This window comes from Panthera uncia, chromosome F1 (genome assembly GCF_023721935.1).
Source record: "Panthera uncia isolate 11264 chromosome F1, Puncia_PCG_1.0, whole genome shotgun sequence".
Lineage (NCBI taxonomy): Eukaryota > Metazoa > Chordata > Mammalia > Carnivora > Felidae > Panthera > Panthera uncia.
In genome coordinates this window covers 5163770-5180560 of record NC_064813.1, presented here as the reverse complement: position 1 = coordinate 5180560, position 16791 = coordinate 5163770, and the positions used below count along the sequence as shown (strand labels likewise).

General features: G+C 49.1%; 1 protein-coding gene across 2 annotated transcripts in view; it reads left to right on the top strand.

Annotated features, from left to right (window-relative positions):
- The first annotated feature begins 9526 nt into the window (after positions 1-9526).
- Positions 9527-16791, top strand: part of DESI2 (desumoylating isopeptidase 2) — a 45284-nt gene continuing 38019 nt past the window's right edge. Inside the window, exon 1 of one of the 2 annotated variants that reach the window (XM_049633813.1) lies at positions 9527-10568. In XM_049633813.1, the coding sequence (XP_049489770.1) occupies positions 10557-10568 (12 nt within the window). In that variant the 5' untranslated portion in view covers positions 9527-10556. The remainder of the gene's footprint in view (positions 10569-16791) is intronic. The other variant, XM_049633812.1, reaches the window with a different exon arrangement.

Here is a 16791-nt window from a genome sequence, read left to right as displayed (position 1 = left end):
AGAGAGAGAGATATACAGAATCTATATATACGTATATGCTGTATCATTGGTTGTCATGACAAAACTCTACAAAAAGAACTAATGCCTATCAATAGGTGAAGAGTTGAATCGATTGACTATACGTTGACCGTATAGATCAATCTGTACTAGTCGATTTGAAAGATTTTCCACGAGGTTTTGTTGAATGAGAACACAGAGAAGTAGTTAGAGTATGATCTTACAAACCAAAGAAAACCTCTGTGTGTGAGAACATGAAGAAACGTTCGGAAGGATACATCACATTCCGTTAACGCTTGTGTGCCTGTGTGCAGGTGTCTGTGGGAGGGGAGTGGGGATATATCAAGAGATGTGGGGATATATCAAGAGAAGTTCTAAAACCCTTAAAAGGGCGGAAGAGGAAACAATAGAGGAGTAGCACGCAAAACTCTCCTTATTGTAAAACAGCGTGTCTGTGATGTAATTCCAAGTGACATTTGCTTTCTTGCTCTCGTTCCAGCCACATTGAACTCATACCATTTTTATTCACACAAAAATAAAACTCTTTTCATTGTGAACAAAAACATGGGAGACGAGGAAGGGGAGACAGTAAGTGGAGGCAACTCTGTTTCAGAGAGTTCCTTTGTTCCTGTGACAGGGAGCAAAGAAATGGAGGCCAACACAAGGCAGAGGTGAGGCCGGGAAGATGTTCTGAAATACTGAGAGGTATCGTCCGGGAGCTAGGGAAAACCAGCAGAGGAGGCGGATAACTGCTGGACCAAAATCTTGAGGAGGCAAGATAGCTATGATCCAGCGCTGACCCTAAGGATGGAACATTTCACCCACTGCTACGGGGGGGAGCCAGAGTGCCGGGGTACCCGTGTAGGTGGGGTGGCAGGAAAATGAGCAGTGTGGCGGCCTTGGGAATGCTCCTGGCAGGCCTCCAAATGAAGATGTGCGACTGAGCCAGGAAATCGGCAGCTGCCTTCAGGCGTCCACCACCACACTTGCACCAAGGCCACACGTGCACCCTCAGGCTTCTCCCCTCCGGTGACAGGGTACAGAGGGGATACTGAGGCAGACTGGATCCTAGGTAGACCAGGACCCCTGCGGCCTGCCTCAGGGACTCCTGAAGGCTTCTCAAACTTTCTTTATATCGCATGGCCCCTGGAAGGTGGTGTGGAGACCCCCACCCGATCTCTGCCTCTCGCCCTCTTTTCTCTCTCTGATGAAATACTTCGCATTTCCTTTCAGGGAGTACTTCCTCTAATAAAATCACTGCATACTTAATCCCGTGTTGGCGACTGCTTCTCAGAGGCCTGGGCCAACGCAGCAGTGACCCGAGTGGTCTGAGCAAATGGGCAGGCAGAGGGGATTCGAGACTGGCCCAGCACCCAGCAGGCAGAGACAGCACCATCCTGGAAGGTATGAGGGGCCGCAAAAGTTTCTGGCTCAAGCTCGTGGTTCAGTTGCTAAAGTTTTCATTGGTAGTGACCTGGGAAATGTCCCAGTGGGAGTGCTAGCGGGTGTCATGGAGCAAGCATTTGAAAAGCATGGACTAACAAAGACAACAGAGTCCCCTGGTTCTTGCTAAATTACGTATGTTTTTCATTGAAATATAATTGACATATAACATTGTGTAAGTTCAACGTGCGTTGATTTGATATTTACATGTCGCGAGAGGACTACCATTGTGGCATTAACTAACACCCCTGTTGTGTCACATAATCATTTCCCTTTTTGTGGTGGGAACAACTCAACATCTAATCTTTCAGCAACTGTGAAGTTTATGATGATCGTTGACTATAGTCACTGTGCCGTGCCATAGCTCTCCATTGTCTGCTAGTTCCAAGTTTGTGTCCTTAAACAGCATATGCCCGATTCCCCCACCCCTCTGCCTCTGGTAACCCCCATTCTACTCTGTTTTTATGAGGTTGGCTTTTGAGGATTCCACATATAAGTGATATCACACAGTATTTGTCTTCCTCTATCTGGCTTATTTCGCTTACCATAATGCCCTCAGGATCCATCCATGTTGTTGCAAACGGCAGGATCTCCTTTCTCATGGCTGAATAACGTTCCATTGGGTATATACGTACACCACATCTTCTTTATCCATTCATCCCTTCACACTTGAGTTGTTTCCATAGCTTGGCTACTGTAAGTTATGTTTCAATAAACATGGGAAAGCATATATTTCTTCAAAATCCTGTTTTCATTTCCTTTGGATATATACCCAGAATGGAACTGTTGGATCACGGGGCGGTTTTATTTTTATTTTCAGTTCATTTATTTACTTTGGGAGAGCACATTCACACAACCTTGAGAGTAGGGGAGGGACAGAGAGAGAAGGAGAGAGAATCTTAAGCAGGCTCCGAGCACGGAGCCTGATACAGGGCTCGATCCAACTGTGCGATCATGACCTGAGCCACAATCGAGAGACGGCCGCTCAACCAACTGAGCCACCCAGGGGCCCCTTATTTTTAATTTTTTGAGAACCCTCCATACTGTTTTCCATAGTGGCTGACCAAACTGACATTCCCACCAACAGTGCGCCAGGGTTCCCTCATCTCCACACCCTTGCCAACACTAGTTATTGCTTAACAACGTGCAGAAGGTCAGTGCGAGGCAGAGCCCCAGTGGTTCCAGGCGAAGGGTGAGAACCGGAGTGCCTCAGAGGTGGCTTATAAAAAGAGATCACCACCAGTAACAGAAGGACAGACACCACTGAAGCTTTGGAATCACAGGGCTCTAGAGATGTTTGAACGCTCAATCAAGGCAGGTCTGTTATGTAGAGGTTGAGGTGCTGGTAGGGATAGAGGTTGAGGTGCCGGTAGGGAAAACCTGGGATCCTGAAAACTGGAACAAGGTCATCTGGATGGATGCCTCTGAACGCACTGTCTCTCCACACCCACTCCTTCCCACACCCACCCTCTGGACATGAAGACGTTGCCCATCCGTCTCTAGTAAGTGGTCACTTCCGCTGGGCTGGGGGATGCTGCAGAAGCCCCTCCCTCACAAGAGAACGTGTGCCCCCCCCCCCGACATCCTCTCATGGATTGGTATAAAAACTAACCTTTATGTACCCACCGAGCGAGGGGAGGACTCCTGAGACTGGATTCCAAGGGTTTTTTAAAGCCGGATAAGCAAGTTCTTGATGGCTTGGAAGCATTTTCTCAGGATATGGGATTTAACTAACACCTTAGCGAGGACCCTAAGGGAAGGGGCAAATTTACTGCTGGGGTGGCTCTCAGAAACCTGGAAAAAACAACAGCTAACTGTCAGCACATAGAAAAGCCCGAGTCCTGGCAGTTGGTAAAGGAAGGAATAAAAAGGCTCAGGGAGGTGACAGGCTGGAATGGATGCATTACATGAGGTTCCGATGGCACACCAGTCATCAAGGACATATGATCTGACGAGAGGACCACCAGCATCACTGAGAGGCCCAGTGGTGGCCGCCACTGCAGCCAGGGACGAGAGGAGGTGAGGCAGTCACAGATGGGGTTCATTAACACCCACGGGGAGGACAAGGCCCCAAAGTAAGAGAGGCTTGGTGATGGCACTTTACTTCCAGAAACCAGGGGGCCACAATTACCATAAGGACAAGGAGTGGCCATGGGGATTTGACCTGCAGGGAATTATGGAGATGGTCAATAGAATATTCTGGCAAAATTGTTGGACAGCCAACAAGGCTGTTGACTGCACCTATTAAAGAAAACAAAATGGAGGAGGCAGTTAAGGGCAATCGTCTCGACAAAAAGTCATCGTCCTTGCTCCAGTCCCCAGACCTAAGTAGATTATTAGATCCAGAATCTGCCAGTTCCCTAGGAAAAAGGGCCCTGCAACACCAGGGCAAGTCTATAGCATGACAATTCCCCCAGAGACCTGTGGCCATCCAGTCAGTCGGCTGTATTGGTCAAAGTGGTGAAAGCACCTACACTGGTCAAAGTGGAATAGCCAGACATTTGGAGGACTTATCAGACATAGGTCTGACTTGACAGCGATACTCAGAGGCCCGATGTGCCACCAACCCCCTTTAGCGTGGGGACCTTGAAGGGCCACAGTGGCTCCATGCCAGGGGTCCTTTCCCCAGTCCTCAAGTGCATAACTGGAATTGACATATGTGGCTGTTGGAGTAAAGCCCACATGGGGCTCCTGGACTGTGGGATAGGAATGATCATAGTTGGGACGGCCAAATGGAAACCTCTAAAACTGCCCCCCCCCCACACACACACACACACGTGGCCAAGTTAGAAAATCATTACCATTTCCAGGTGGGTAGCTGAGATTACTGCCACCATTAAGCCTTTAAGGATGCACGATTGGTAGTCTCTGTCACGTCTTTATTTCATAACCAGTCTGGCCCATGCCAAAAAAGGAAAGGATCCTGGAGAATGACCGTAGACCCCTGCAGATTTAACCAAGTAGTGGCTCCAACGACAGCTGGCGTGTCAGATGTGGCGTCCGCGCTAGGGCGGGCTAATTGGACCTCGGGTATCTGGTGTGCAACTACTAACCTGGCAAATGTATCCTTTACGGTCCCTTAAGAAAAGAGGGTCAGAAGCAGTTCACGTTTACATGGAAAACAATATTCAATTATCTGCCCATCTTATAGAATTCCCAAGTACACATCCTCATACACAGAACAAAAATAGCAAACCAAACAAACGTCTGGGCTGCTCGCAGAGTCTGGGACGCCATGCTGTTGTGGGACCCCGGTCCTCCTGTACCAATTAAGAATGAAACAGCCACCTAGGGCAGATGATTGCCCAACTTTCAACAAGGATGATCTTTTTTTTTTAATGTTTTTATTCATTTTTGAGACAGGGAGAGACAGAACATGAGCAGGGGAGGGGCAGAGAGAGAGGCAGACACAGAATCCAAAGCAGGCTCCAGGCTCTGAGCCATCAGCACAGAGCCCGACGCGGGGCTCGAACTCATGGAGTGTGAGACCATGATCTGAGCTGAAGTCGGACGCTCAACCGACTGAGCCACCCAGGCGCCCCAAGGATGATCTCTATCTTAGCACCAATACGGAATAATTCTGGAGACGTGGGAAGCACAGCATTGACAGGTGAGCCGTGTGGAACTCTTACCTCCGAGCCAGGAAAAACGAAGTGTCTTGCATGAAGTGATCGTCCACTCTAGGTCTACAGTGCTGGTGCCCTGCCTGGGCAGCCTCCTCAGCGGCCGCTACCCAAGACTGATCAAACACAAGTCGGTACAACTATCAATGGCTGAAAAAGCCACTTTGTCAGTAGAGATACCTAAGACAAAACCCACAATTATCCTCTGAATCTTTCCATGGGGTTTTCTTCTTGGTTGGCAACTCTGAACCGGAAAACAGTTTCAAGATGTCCTGTAGAGTGTACATTTGTGCCTTTTAACCCTGGACTACCTGTCGGGCTGCAGCAGTCAAGATGCACCCCCCCACCCACCCCCAGCCATCCTCGCCTCCTAGTAGTCACATCTGCGTGGTTTCCTCCCACATTGCGCCAGAGTTGGTCTGCGTGATGTTAGGTCCCTTCTGAGATCAGGTGATAAGACACTGCAGTTTCCTTCTCTGTCACTTTCCCACTCTGGGTCACTGAGAGAACCAGCCACCAGGCGGTCGACCCTGGAAAGGCCCATGTGGTGCTGACGTGTAGCCTCCTGCTACAGCTACGTAAGTGAGCTTGGAAGATTCTCCAGCCCCGGTCAAGCCTTCAGATGATGGAAACTCCCTAAGAGACCCGTTCACCTAAACATAAATCAGATGGTCTCAGACTCCCGACTTAGAAACTGTAAAATGTGTGGGTTTTTTTTAATGTTTCTTTATTTGACAGAGAGAGAGAGAACAAGAGGGGTAGGGGAAAAGAGAGAGGGAGAATCCCAAGCAGGCTCTGTGCTAACAGTGCAGGGCCTGATACAAGGCTCCATCTCACAAATCATGACCAGAGCTCAAATAACGAGTCAGACACTTAACCGACTGAGCCACCCAGGTGCCCCTAAAATGTTCTGTTTTAAGCTGCCGTTTTGAGGTGTTTGCTAGCCAAGAGGAAATAAGGCACTGTCAGGCTCAGTTCATGTCTATAACACAGCTCGTGTAGCAATAAACTTAAAATTTATGTTCCTCTGTAATGCTTTGGAAACTTAATGTCTCCCTCTGGGTTGCCTAAGAAATCATTTGTGGGAGTTTGTATCAAGGCTCCTATCACTCAGTTTCAAATCTGCTGTTCTCGTTAGAGGCTGGGACTCCACTGCCCAGTAGGTTTCTTGGGACCAGGTACCAGAGGGACACGGGCAGGCAGGAGGAAGGGCTTCCTGTCCCCACCTTTCCTGTCCGTGTGAACTTGGCTATGCTTCTTCACCCTGGAAGGGCCGCAGGCTTCAGTAGCGTGTTTGATTTCTAATTTTTTTTAACGTTTATTCAATTTTGAGAGACAGAGACAGAGCTTGAGCAGGGAAGGGGCAGAGAGAAAGGGAGACACAGAGGCTGAAGCAGGCTCCAGGCTCCGAGTTGTCGGCACAGAGCCGGACGCGGGGCTCAAACCCACAAACTGTGAGATCATGACCTGAGCCTGAGTGGGACGTTTAACCGACCGAGCCACCCAGGCACCCATGACAGTGAATTCTCTTCTGGATCTGATGAATTAGAAGTGACCACAGGACATGGGATGTCAATGAATTCTCCAGAATCTGCAAATACATTAGTGTACATAGGAAAAAAAAAAAAGACTTTGCAGATGTGATTAATGAAGGATCTTGAGATGACATACTCTGCCCAATGTAATCATGAAGGTTCTTCTAAGTGAAAGGGGGAAGCAGGAGAGTCAGAGAAGATATGAGGACAGAAAGAGGGGTTGGGGCAATGTGGCCATGAGCTGAGGAATAAGAGCAGCTTCTAGAAGCTGAGAAAGGAAGCAGATTCTCCCCCTGGAGCCTCCAGAAGGAACACAGCCCTTGATTTTAGCCCAGGGAAACCCATCTGGGACTTCTAACCTCTGGAACTGTAAGATTATAAATGTGTCTTTTATATACATTGTAGTTCCTGTTCATGTGAGACAGCAGCCATGGGAAACTAGTATCTCCAGTAGAGAAATCCAGTAGGCTGCAGGCTATACCGGCCCAGTGCTTGGGACAGATGAGGGGTTTGGAGTTGGGGGCATCAGACTTTTCAGCATGTGTGTGATTATGACAGCTGAGAGCAGATGAGATCACAAAGGTCAAGGCAAGTGTGCAGGGTCAGAGGTGAAGTGAACCAGCGGTGTGAGCCCTCGGGAGTGCAGCAAAGACTCAATGAGGTGTTACCGGATAGCACCCTTCCCCCATATCTCTAGTTTGTTCACCTGGGTTGGGTGGAGAGGAAGACCACACCAGAGACGGAAGGGAAGCAAAGCAGCTGGGTACGCCAAAACTCAAGTTTAGAACTTTGTCCACAACAGGCATCCAGCACTTACCACACTTGGCATTGCCTGGCCGGTGAATCTTATTTCCCTAGTATATTTGTTTCTCCCTATTCTACACCCCCCCCTCTCCAAATTCCCTACACCCCTCACCCTCCCTCTCCGACTCTCCGATGACCATCTTGCCTCTTAATCATTGAGAAAATCAAAGCAAAGCAGGAGGGAATATTCATTCCTCCAGCCCCCAAATTTCTAACCTGCCTTCATTTGTCTTCTGTATCTTCACCACTGTGCACCTGCACCTGCCTTATATGCTGTCATCATGGTTGAAGCATCCTTCCTACTAAAGGCCAACCCTGTACCACTGGTGCACTAGATGTCTTCCTCTTCTTACCTGGCCCTCAGAAATACCCCCCCCCCCATCTCCTACATCATCAATTTCTCTCTCTTTACAGACAACTGTACCTTGGTATCGCTCATCTTAAAAATGTCCTCCACTGGCCACACAGTCCTATCCCACTATTGTCCCCAGTTGCCTGTAGGTCTGTCTCCATGTCCTCACCTTACATTCACTCCTCAAACATTCCGGATGTTCTTTGGATCCCACTCTTCCCAAGACTGCTCATGTCAAGATTACCAGTAACCTCCAATTTGATACAACCTAGTAGTCTTGTGGCTCCTGAGTTGCATGTTCTCGTGTCTCTGCAGTTCCTTTTCCTTCCCAACTTGACCTCTAAATGAAGGATCCTAGAACTTAGCCTTTGGCCCCTTCCTGTGTTTTTAGCTACACATTTTCCTAGGTCATCCAATCAGTCCCAAGGCTTAACAGTCTATTTATAATGGCTGCGTCTCCAGTTTACACCAATGCCTAGTTGATATCATGGATGTCTAGAAGGCATTTCTAACTTAACACGACCAAACCAGAATTCTTGATTTCCCTCCTCCCAACCGTTCTTCCCAAGTTTCACATCGTATAAATGCCACCACCACCCACACAATCTCCTAAGTGAAAAATCTAGAAACTGTCCTTGAATGCTTTCTCCCTAACAAACGCAACTCATTAGCAAGCCCCGCGAGACTCCACTTTCAAACTATTGCAGAGAGGATGTTCTCAGTGTTCCCCACTACTCCCAATGCCCAAGCCACCTTTTGGTATGCACTGTGGAACAGCTTCCTAATTGGTTGACTGTTAGCTTTGCTGCTCCCCCTTGATGCGGTTTTTGTCCGGATGGATAGCCGTCCTTCAGATCTCAGTCTAAACCAAACCTTGTCACCAAGACGTTCCAGATGCAGCCACCCTAAGATTACTGTCAATCACTTCATCCCATTGTGATTCTCTGCAAGGCACATACCACCCATATTTATTCTTCCTCCTCTTATTACGGTATTCCCCAGGACTCACAACACTGCCCGGCATACGGCAGGCACACAAAGATTTGTTGAATAAATGCAAAAGCAGCTACTGTGTCCTAACGTTATGCTAATCTGTGAATGCTGTACTCTCCTCCCATTGTCAGCAAGACAGTTTCATAAAACGTAAGATTTCATACTGAGCAGTAGCTGGACGCGTGTTATGCACCCCCCCCCCGCCAGCAACCTGCCTTCCTCTATTTCCGCACCTTCTCCACGTGCAAAAAAATAAGCAAGGAAGGAGGGTTTGGAAAACAGGGTCATCGCTACGGTCTTTTGCCACACTCCGCTGGCTTCAACGTGCTCAACGCGACGGAAACTAACAGCAGTGGCCCCGACCAAGAAGGGTTGAAGGTAGAGGACTTCACCTGCCGCCAAGGGCGGACCGCAGAGGACCGGCGCAGATCCCCCAGCACTGCACGCTGGGAGCTGTAGTCTCCGGGGGAGGCCTGGTGTGGTAGGAGCGGGATGCCCCGCTGCATGCTGGGAGTTAGAGTCGACGGCTGGAAACCGTACTTGTGAGATTCGGCCTCTGCTCTGGGAGCGGCGAGCGGCGGAGTCCTCGCTGCATGCCGGGAACTGTAGTCTTTCTGGGACCACTCTCTGCTTCAGCGTGGAGAGGCGCCATCTTAGGTCCCGAGGTGCGGCCGCGCCGAGCCACAGCGCAGGCGGGCTCAGCCCCCGCGCCGGGCCGGCCCCGCCCCCGGGGCGCCTGGCGCCCGCCCCCCGCTCAGGCCCCGCCTTTCCCCACGTGTCCGCCGCCGAGGGGAGGCGCCTGAGCCGGAGCGGGCCCGCCAGAGGTCCGGCCCCGTCGGCGGTGAGGGTCCTGTCGGCGGCGCCCGGGAGCGGCCCGGCTCCCCGATGCTCCCGCGCCGGCTGCCGCGGGCCGGGCTGTGCGCTTAGTGCCCGGCTCTGGCCCCCCGAAGTGCCCGCGGGGGTGGGAGCGGCCTCGGCCCCGCGGAGACGGAGCGGCTGGAGGACGAGGCGGCGGCCGCGGGGAGGAGGATGGGGGCTAACCAGTTGGTGGTGCTCAACGTGTACGACATGGTGAGTGCGGCCCAGGCCGGCGTCCTCCGGCCGCGGGGCTCGGACCCCGGCCCCCGGCCCCTGCGCTTCCTGCCGCGCGTCCCCGCCTCCGGCTTAGTTCTCGGGGGTGGGGGAGGGGAGCAGGATTAGGTTTTAATCCCCGCGCACGTCGGCGCGCGGGGAAGCGCTGCCCGGTCCGCCCGAGGGCTCCGGCCGGGGCTCCGGGCGCCGGGCCCGACAGCTGGGCGGGCGAGCGGTGTCCTTTCGGCGAAGCTGGGGTCGCGGGTCCGACCTCCACTCCTGTCCCCGGGGACTCCGGGGCCGCCCCGTCCCCGAGCGCCCGTCCGCCCCGCTCTGCCGCTTCTCCCAGCCACACGGCTCCCGGTGCCCGAGTCTCCAGAAACTCCCAAGCTCACGGCTGTCGGTGCTTAGGCTAGACTCTCTCCAAAGGCGCACAGGGGCCGACAGCCCCTTGCCTCCGAGGCAGCCTCATTCGGATGAATGAGGCTCTAGTTTACCGAGAAAATAGCCCAGCTGAGTTACGTAGATAAGAGATCAAGGTGGTGCTCCTTTGCTAGATTCTGAAGACCACTCTGCAGGTGATGCAACAGGTATCCGACGTGACCGCAGGAGAGGGAAGGGGAGTTTATGAGGTCATCTAACTTCGGGGTGCCGCAGGCACCCGGGATCGAGTCCGAGGACTGGTTTGCCACGGAATTGCGCCTGAAGTACCCGGCAGAGAAGGATCGGGGCAGTTAGATGCACGCCTGGGTTTGTTGCTTTCGGTTGGCTAGTTTTCGTTTTGCGAAGGGTTCCCTCCGCCTGCGTGTGTAAAATTTCTTGTAAGTGTTTTGGCAGGTGAAAAAGCCCTCCTCGTTATTTCTGTGGGCTGAAAGATGCAGAAGGAGCTGGAATACGAGAGGTCAGGAGTCACGGTTCGCCCTCGCAGATCTAAACTTTGTATTCCTTTGCTCTGTGTAAATTTCTACATTCACAGTGCAGCGTCTTGGGTAGAAAGGAATTCCGGCGCCCTATTCTGGGAGTTATGTCAGGATGGGGTAGAGACCGCCTGGGACTTGAGGTGACGTTTCCGTTGATTCGGTGGAGGGGTTTGGGGGTGGAAGGAGATGGATGGACGTGCGTGAAACGTGGTAGGAAAAAATTAGAGAAGCATAGAACTGGAGGGCCTAAAAACGCAAGGCACTAGTTAATAAGGTCTTTGGCGTGTGTCACTGGTTAGGAGTGGTTCTCTGGATTTCAACTTTTTGTGGTCAGTGGGATACCTTTACTGTTCAAGACTTTTCATTGCCCTTTTACTGTTTCATCGCCTGCCCCCCTCCCCCCACCGCCGTCATCTGCATTTGGTATCTTCGTCTATTCTTGAAGACTTACGAAACATCTCACGGCATATATTCTGCTTTTGAGAACACAACATGCCTCTTCTTCTGGATAATTAAGCCCCTTTATAAGTTAGGGTTATGCAACAATGACCAGAGCGTCATAGACTAAGAGAAATCTGAAAGTCGAGGCAGGGAGAAGTTTTGCTGCTTTCATAAAACTGAAAATACATTATTTGGCCTATGATGGGCTTCCTTGCACCTCAGGTGCTCTGTGAATCACAAAAATCGTTGCTAATTGTGGTGAGTGTAGGAAAAGCTAGAGGTGATATTTAAACCGATACATTTTAAAGGGAGGAGTGTTCTGAAAGATGTTAAAAATATTGTTAGCAAAGATCTTATTCCTCACATCACTTTTATAAAGTGGGTAGTTACAGAGGAGGTAGGTAGAGAAAAGGGTAAATTAAACCTGCCCAGATAACCAAAAATAGGATCTAGAATTTCTAGACCACAGTCTGATTCGTGATCTCCTCTGCTGAATAATTCCCGTGTTTGTTTCTTAACGTATTGCTTTTTCCTTGCAATAGGAGAAGCAGCGTATGAATGTTTATCAGAATCGTAAATAGTTGAACTATTAGACTTCTGACAATCTTGCCCTTGTTGTGTTCTTTTGAGGGCTTTCAAGCTGTGGCTGTTTGATGTCAGTCACTCAGCAACCTACAATTTTTTATGACCTTGTAGAAGTCACAAAAATGAATGAATGATCTTTTCCTCTTTGAGGAATTTAGAATACCATGGGGGAGGTACAACAGTAGTAATCATTCAAAACAGAATAGTGTGATTTTGTGATTTCGGTAAGAGCAGAACAGGATGTAGAGCAGACCACGTGTGGTTGTGGGCTCAGGAATTGCTGGAAGGTGCAGGGACCTGTAAGGGCGGGAGAACAGTCAGCAGGAATCGTTGTGGCCAGAGGAGAGCACACGTCGGCCTGGGAAATAATCAGCCGGCCCAGGAGAACTAGAGTGTAGGATGCATGAAAGAGACACATTGGAAAGTTTGATTAGAACTTTATTAGTTTGGGGCCGGAAGGAAGGCCTAGGGGTGGGGGGTAAGGCTCTGAACCAGGGGGGCCATCTTCGCGGTAGGGAACAGCGTGATCAGAGGTGTGTTTTTGAATGAAGACCAGTGTGTTGAGGAACAAGTTTGTTTCCTTTATACTCCCTTTTCCCAAGTTGTATTGGTTTTGGAAACCTTTTTGCTTGATGTCAGGGGCAAATCCTTTTATCTTTGATAGTACTGCCTGTGCGTCATAGATGCCTTTGATGGGGATTGCTGTTGTCTGTACAGGCCCCGTCTAGCAGCATTCTGTCTCGTCCAGACTTCACAAACATCAAAATCAACCTTTGGTTTGCACTTCTAATCACTGTTTACAGGGACCCCTTGCCTGTATTCCTGTGTCTCCTTGTCTGTGAGGCTGTCACCAGCTCCAGCCCTGACTGGTTGGTTCCTATTCCCTAGATTGGGAATCGCTGATCATTTCTGTTTGTCCCTAACTGCCACATGTAAGAAGAAATTGTATCAGGGTCACCCGCATTAACTTCTTCCCACAGAGGGATAGTATAATCCTTAAGAGGTTACTTAATCCTACAAAGTGCTGCTAAATTATTGCTTGCTGCTTTCTCAGTGATTATGTTCCTCTTTGTACTTGGGGATAATCTACCACCAATAAAACCTGTCCTGGGTGATTTTCTGAGTCTCTGAATGAGGTGATTCGCATATTCCCAGTTTGCTAGCATCCATAGTAGAGCAGGTGATTCAGACTAGTTTCAGCTGCTGGGACAGTCTCTGCTGGAGCCACAAGGTGTTCATTTGCCACGGATCCAGATTTTGTGCTTTTTCAGGTTATCTTGACTACTGATGAATTGTTAAAAAAAAAAAATGCAGTAGCTTGATAATATTTGTAGATTCATTCTATAAACAGTTTTCTTCCTGTTTTCAAATAGCATCTGTACATCTCCAGAGCCTTAATAGGACAAAAAAATGCATTCTAAGACTCTTCAAGCAAGGAAGTTTGGTGCCGTACTTTAGACGATCCCACCTCCATCCTACCTCGAAGAGAACGTGAGGGCACACACATGGGAGAGGACCTGAGTTCCCACACATCTTTAGATCTAACTCAGACTTATTTTTAATGTTTTATTTATTTTTGGGAGAGAGAGAGTGGGGGAAGGGTAGAGAGCGAGAGAGAGGATCCAAAGCGGGCTCTGCGCTGACAGTGGAGAGCCTGACACGGGGCTTGAACTCATGAATTGTGAGATCACGACTTGAAATCAAGAGTCGGATGCTTAACCTACTGAGCCACCCAGGTGCCCCCATAATATCTTTATATCAACATGTCCAGAACAAACTTTTTCCTTTCTCTTCTCTCCATAGCTCAGATTTTCCCCTTTACTTCATTTAATATCCACCCCCCCCCCACCACTATTGTGTTGTAATTTTGTCCTGATGACCTTCTGTTTCCCAAGCCAGAACCCTGGATGTAAAGCTATTAATTCTTCTGTGTTACAAACCCTTCATAGTCCAGTCACCCAGGCCCTGTCTCCTTTAGTTGGGTTGATTCTGTCTAAAAGTAATTGAGAGCTTAACAGTCAGTAGCTAATACTGGAAGGATACTTGTCTTGAGTCCAGATATAAACAGTCCCGGGGTTGGTTCAGCAGCTCTGCTGGGACATCGGGGACCCAGACTCTCCATGCTTCTGCTCTGCTGTCTGTCCCCATCACGTTGGCTCTTGTTCTGGTTTGTCCCGTCATAGCTGTGAAATGGCCATCGTAGCGGCAAACATAGTATCTTCAGTGGGACGTGAAGGAAGACAGGGGTAAGCAGGGCCTTCTGTGTGCACCTCTCTCCTTCTAATAGGCAGACGAGGCTTTGCCAAGGCTGCTCTCCTTTGCCGAGAAATGGTCCCAAGTTGGCTCCACCGTGACTGGGAGGAAGCTACCTGACTTTCCCGGCCTGAATGGCAGTGAGCTGCAAACCCTAGTCCCATTGTTCTTTAAGTCGGTTACCTTATCATTTTTTCTGCTGTTGCTTCTCAAGTTCAGGTCCTTGTTATCTCTGTTCGCAGAACAGTCTTCTGGCTTCAGTCTCTGGCATTACTTCGTTTTAATCCATCTTCCCTTCTGTCACCAAAGTCATCTTTCTGAAACATAGATGATTGTGCCATTCCTGTGCCTAAAATTCACTTGCAGGGTTGGGTCTAATGCCCTTTATGATGTCAGTCACTCAGCACTCAGGCCTATTATCCCTGACTAATAGGCCCACCACCCACCAGTCCCATGCTCTGTCCCACCCCAGCACACACACTTTGTGCTCAGTACTGACATGTTTAGTTCTGCAAGCAGGCTCTGCTACAAGAGCTTACACCTCAGTGTCTGTGCTTGTCTTACCTGGAATGTCCTGTTCTGGCATCGGCCACCAGCCACCTCCTGCCTGTAGCCTTGTCTCTATTCGGCAGACTTGCGCCAACTTTTGCGCCCTAGTTGTACTTTGTACGTATCTTCCACTGTGTGTATCATAATTCTGTGCATCCCATTAGACCAGGTTCCTCGATGGCAGTATCTAGAACTGGGCCTGTCGTGAGAAGGTGTTCTGTAAATATTTACCAAATGAATGGGACTTCAGGCAGTTTTATTAGGAATGGTGCCAGTTCTTAAATGGCATCAAACAGTCTTCCAGTTTCCCTTCCCTTTGTGCCAAAAACCTTTCTGTATTTGTCCCCCTGTTTAGTACATTACTGGATTTTAGCTTTGGTTGTTGTAAAGGGGTGATGGAGTGAAGGGGGGAGGAACACGGGAAGCAGGGAAGGAAAACTATCAAATATTCTTCTTTGACATAGTTGTTTTGTTTGTTTGTTTGTTTGTTTGTTTGTTAAACACTGTGGGGCTAGACTGTTGATTCAGTGAAGTTGGAGCCCCAGCCGCTCCTCGAGAGGCCCTCCTCGCCTTTGTCTTCCTTTACATGCTGCCGAGCGAGGATCCCGCAAGGCTCTGACAGTCCTGTTGCAGCCGTGACCCGCAGACCAAGAACAAGTAGTTGCTCCTGGGGAGATCATCTTTCTGAGAACATTGTCAGAATTTCAGCATGGTTGAACCAGTTAATGGGAACTAGTCTTAATTCCCTTGCACCACGTCTGCTTCTGGGCCCAGGGCCGCTTCACCGCTTGACGTAGAAACAGTGGGTCCGTGAGTCTAACCAGAAAAAAAGGACGGTCAGTCATAAATCTGACCTCCTATGTTATCTGTGGCAGTATCGTTCCTTTTTTTGTTTGTTTGTTTAGTCTGTATGAGAAAAGAATTTAATCTCTGTACGGATTTGTGTTCTGTTGCTAGAAAAAATCTCTGTACGGATTTGTGTTCTGTTGCTAGAATTGCCAAAAATGTAGCGGTTTGAAATGGCTCGTGGGCCAGACGTCCGGGTGGGCGGGGCTGGTCTCACAAGGCTAAAGTCAGGGTGTCGGTGGGCCTAGGCGGGGACAGATTTGCCACCAGGCTCATCCAGATGGTACCAAGGTTCGGTAGCTTGTGGTTGTAGGGCTGAGGTCCCGTTCCATGCTGTTCCATGCAGTTCCGTGCTGGCTGCCAGTCGGAGCCACTCTGGGCTGCTTGGAGCCTCTCGCATTCCTCATTTGCATCCTTGGTCTTCAGACCAGCTGGAGGGCCTGGAGTTGTGCCATGTGAGAGTCTGACCTCCCTTCTCCTGTGTCTGGCCCACCTCCATCCAGAGAGCTCTCCGCTCGTTAATTAAAGGGGACCCACAAGGATATGCCAGGGTAATCTCCCTGTGTTAAGGTGTCTCTAACTTAAATTACATCTGCCAAGACCCTTTGCCATGATTCACAGAACAGATTCACAAGTTCTGGAAACTAGGGTGTAGACACCTTATAGAGTCCCTTCCCTATCACACCATCTATGAAAGGTATTTTGTAAACCCCAAAATATTCAGTGCTCCCTTTTAGCAGGCCCTTGACTTGTCATGGAATAAATATCTCCGTAACTTAAAATGGAAAATTTGAAGTATTCAAGAAGTAAAGCATGGAGAGGCGCCTGGCTGGCTCACTCAGAGGAGCATGTGACTCTTGATCTTGGGGTCGTGAGTTCGAGCCCCACGTGGGGTGTAGAGATTACTTAAATAGAGAAAACTTAAAAAGAAAAAACATGGAAACCTTTTATGAGTGGCTCACACTCCGATGTGAAAGGTCCAGGCATGTTGGCGAACACAGGCCCTTCAGACCGCAGCGGGATATTGTGTAGCAGCTCCAAGGTCACATTCATGATGATGGATAAAGCTAACAAATTAGAATTTAATGAAACTAGTAAATACGACTGAATACCAACAAAAACCTATTTTAGGTGAATTCTTCCATTGGATAGAATTTTTTTTAAATGTATACTTTAATTTCCTTTTGTTGACTGATTTTCTAGAAGATTATTTAAATTCCAGAGTATTATTGTTCAAGTGTCATCCAGTCGGTTGATAGAATATACAGGGAAGTCTGCCAAAATAAATAATCCTAAACTATAACAAAGGCAGAAAAATAATAAAGGGAAATGAGATACATGAAAATAATTTTAATTTTCAATTAATCTGAAACGGATTT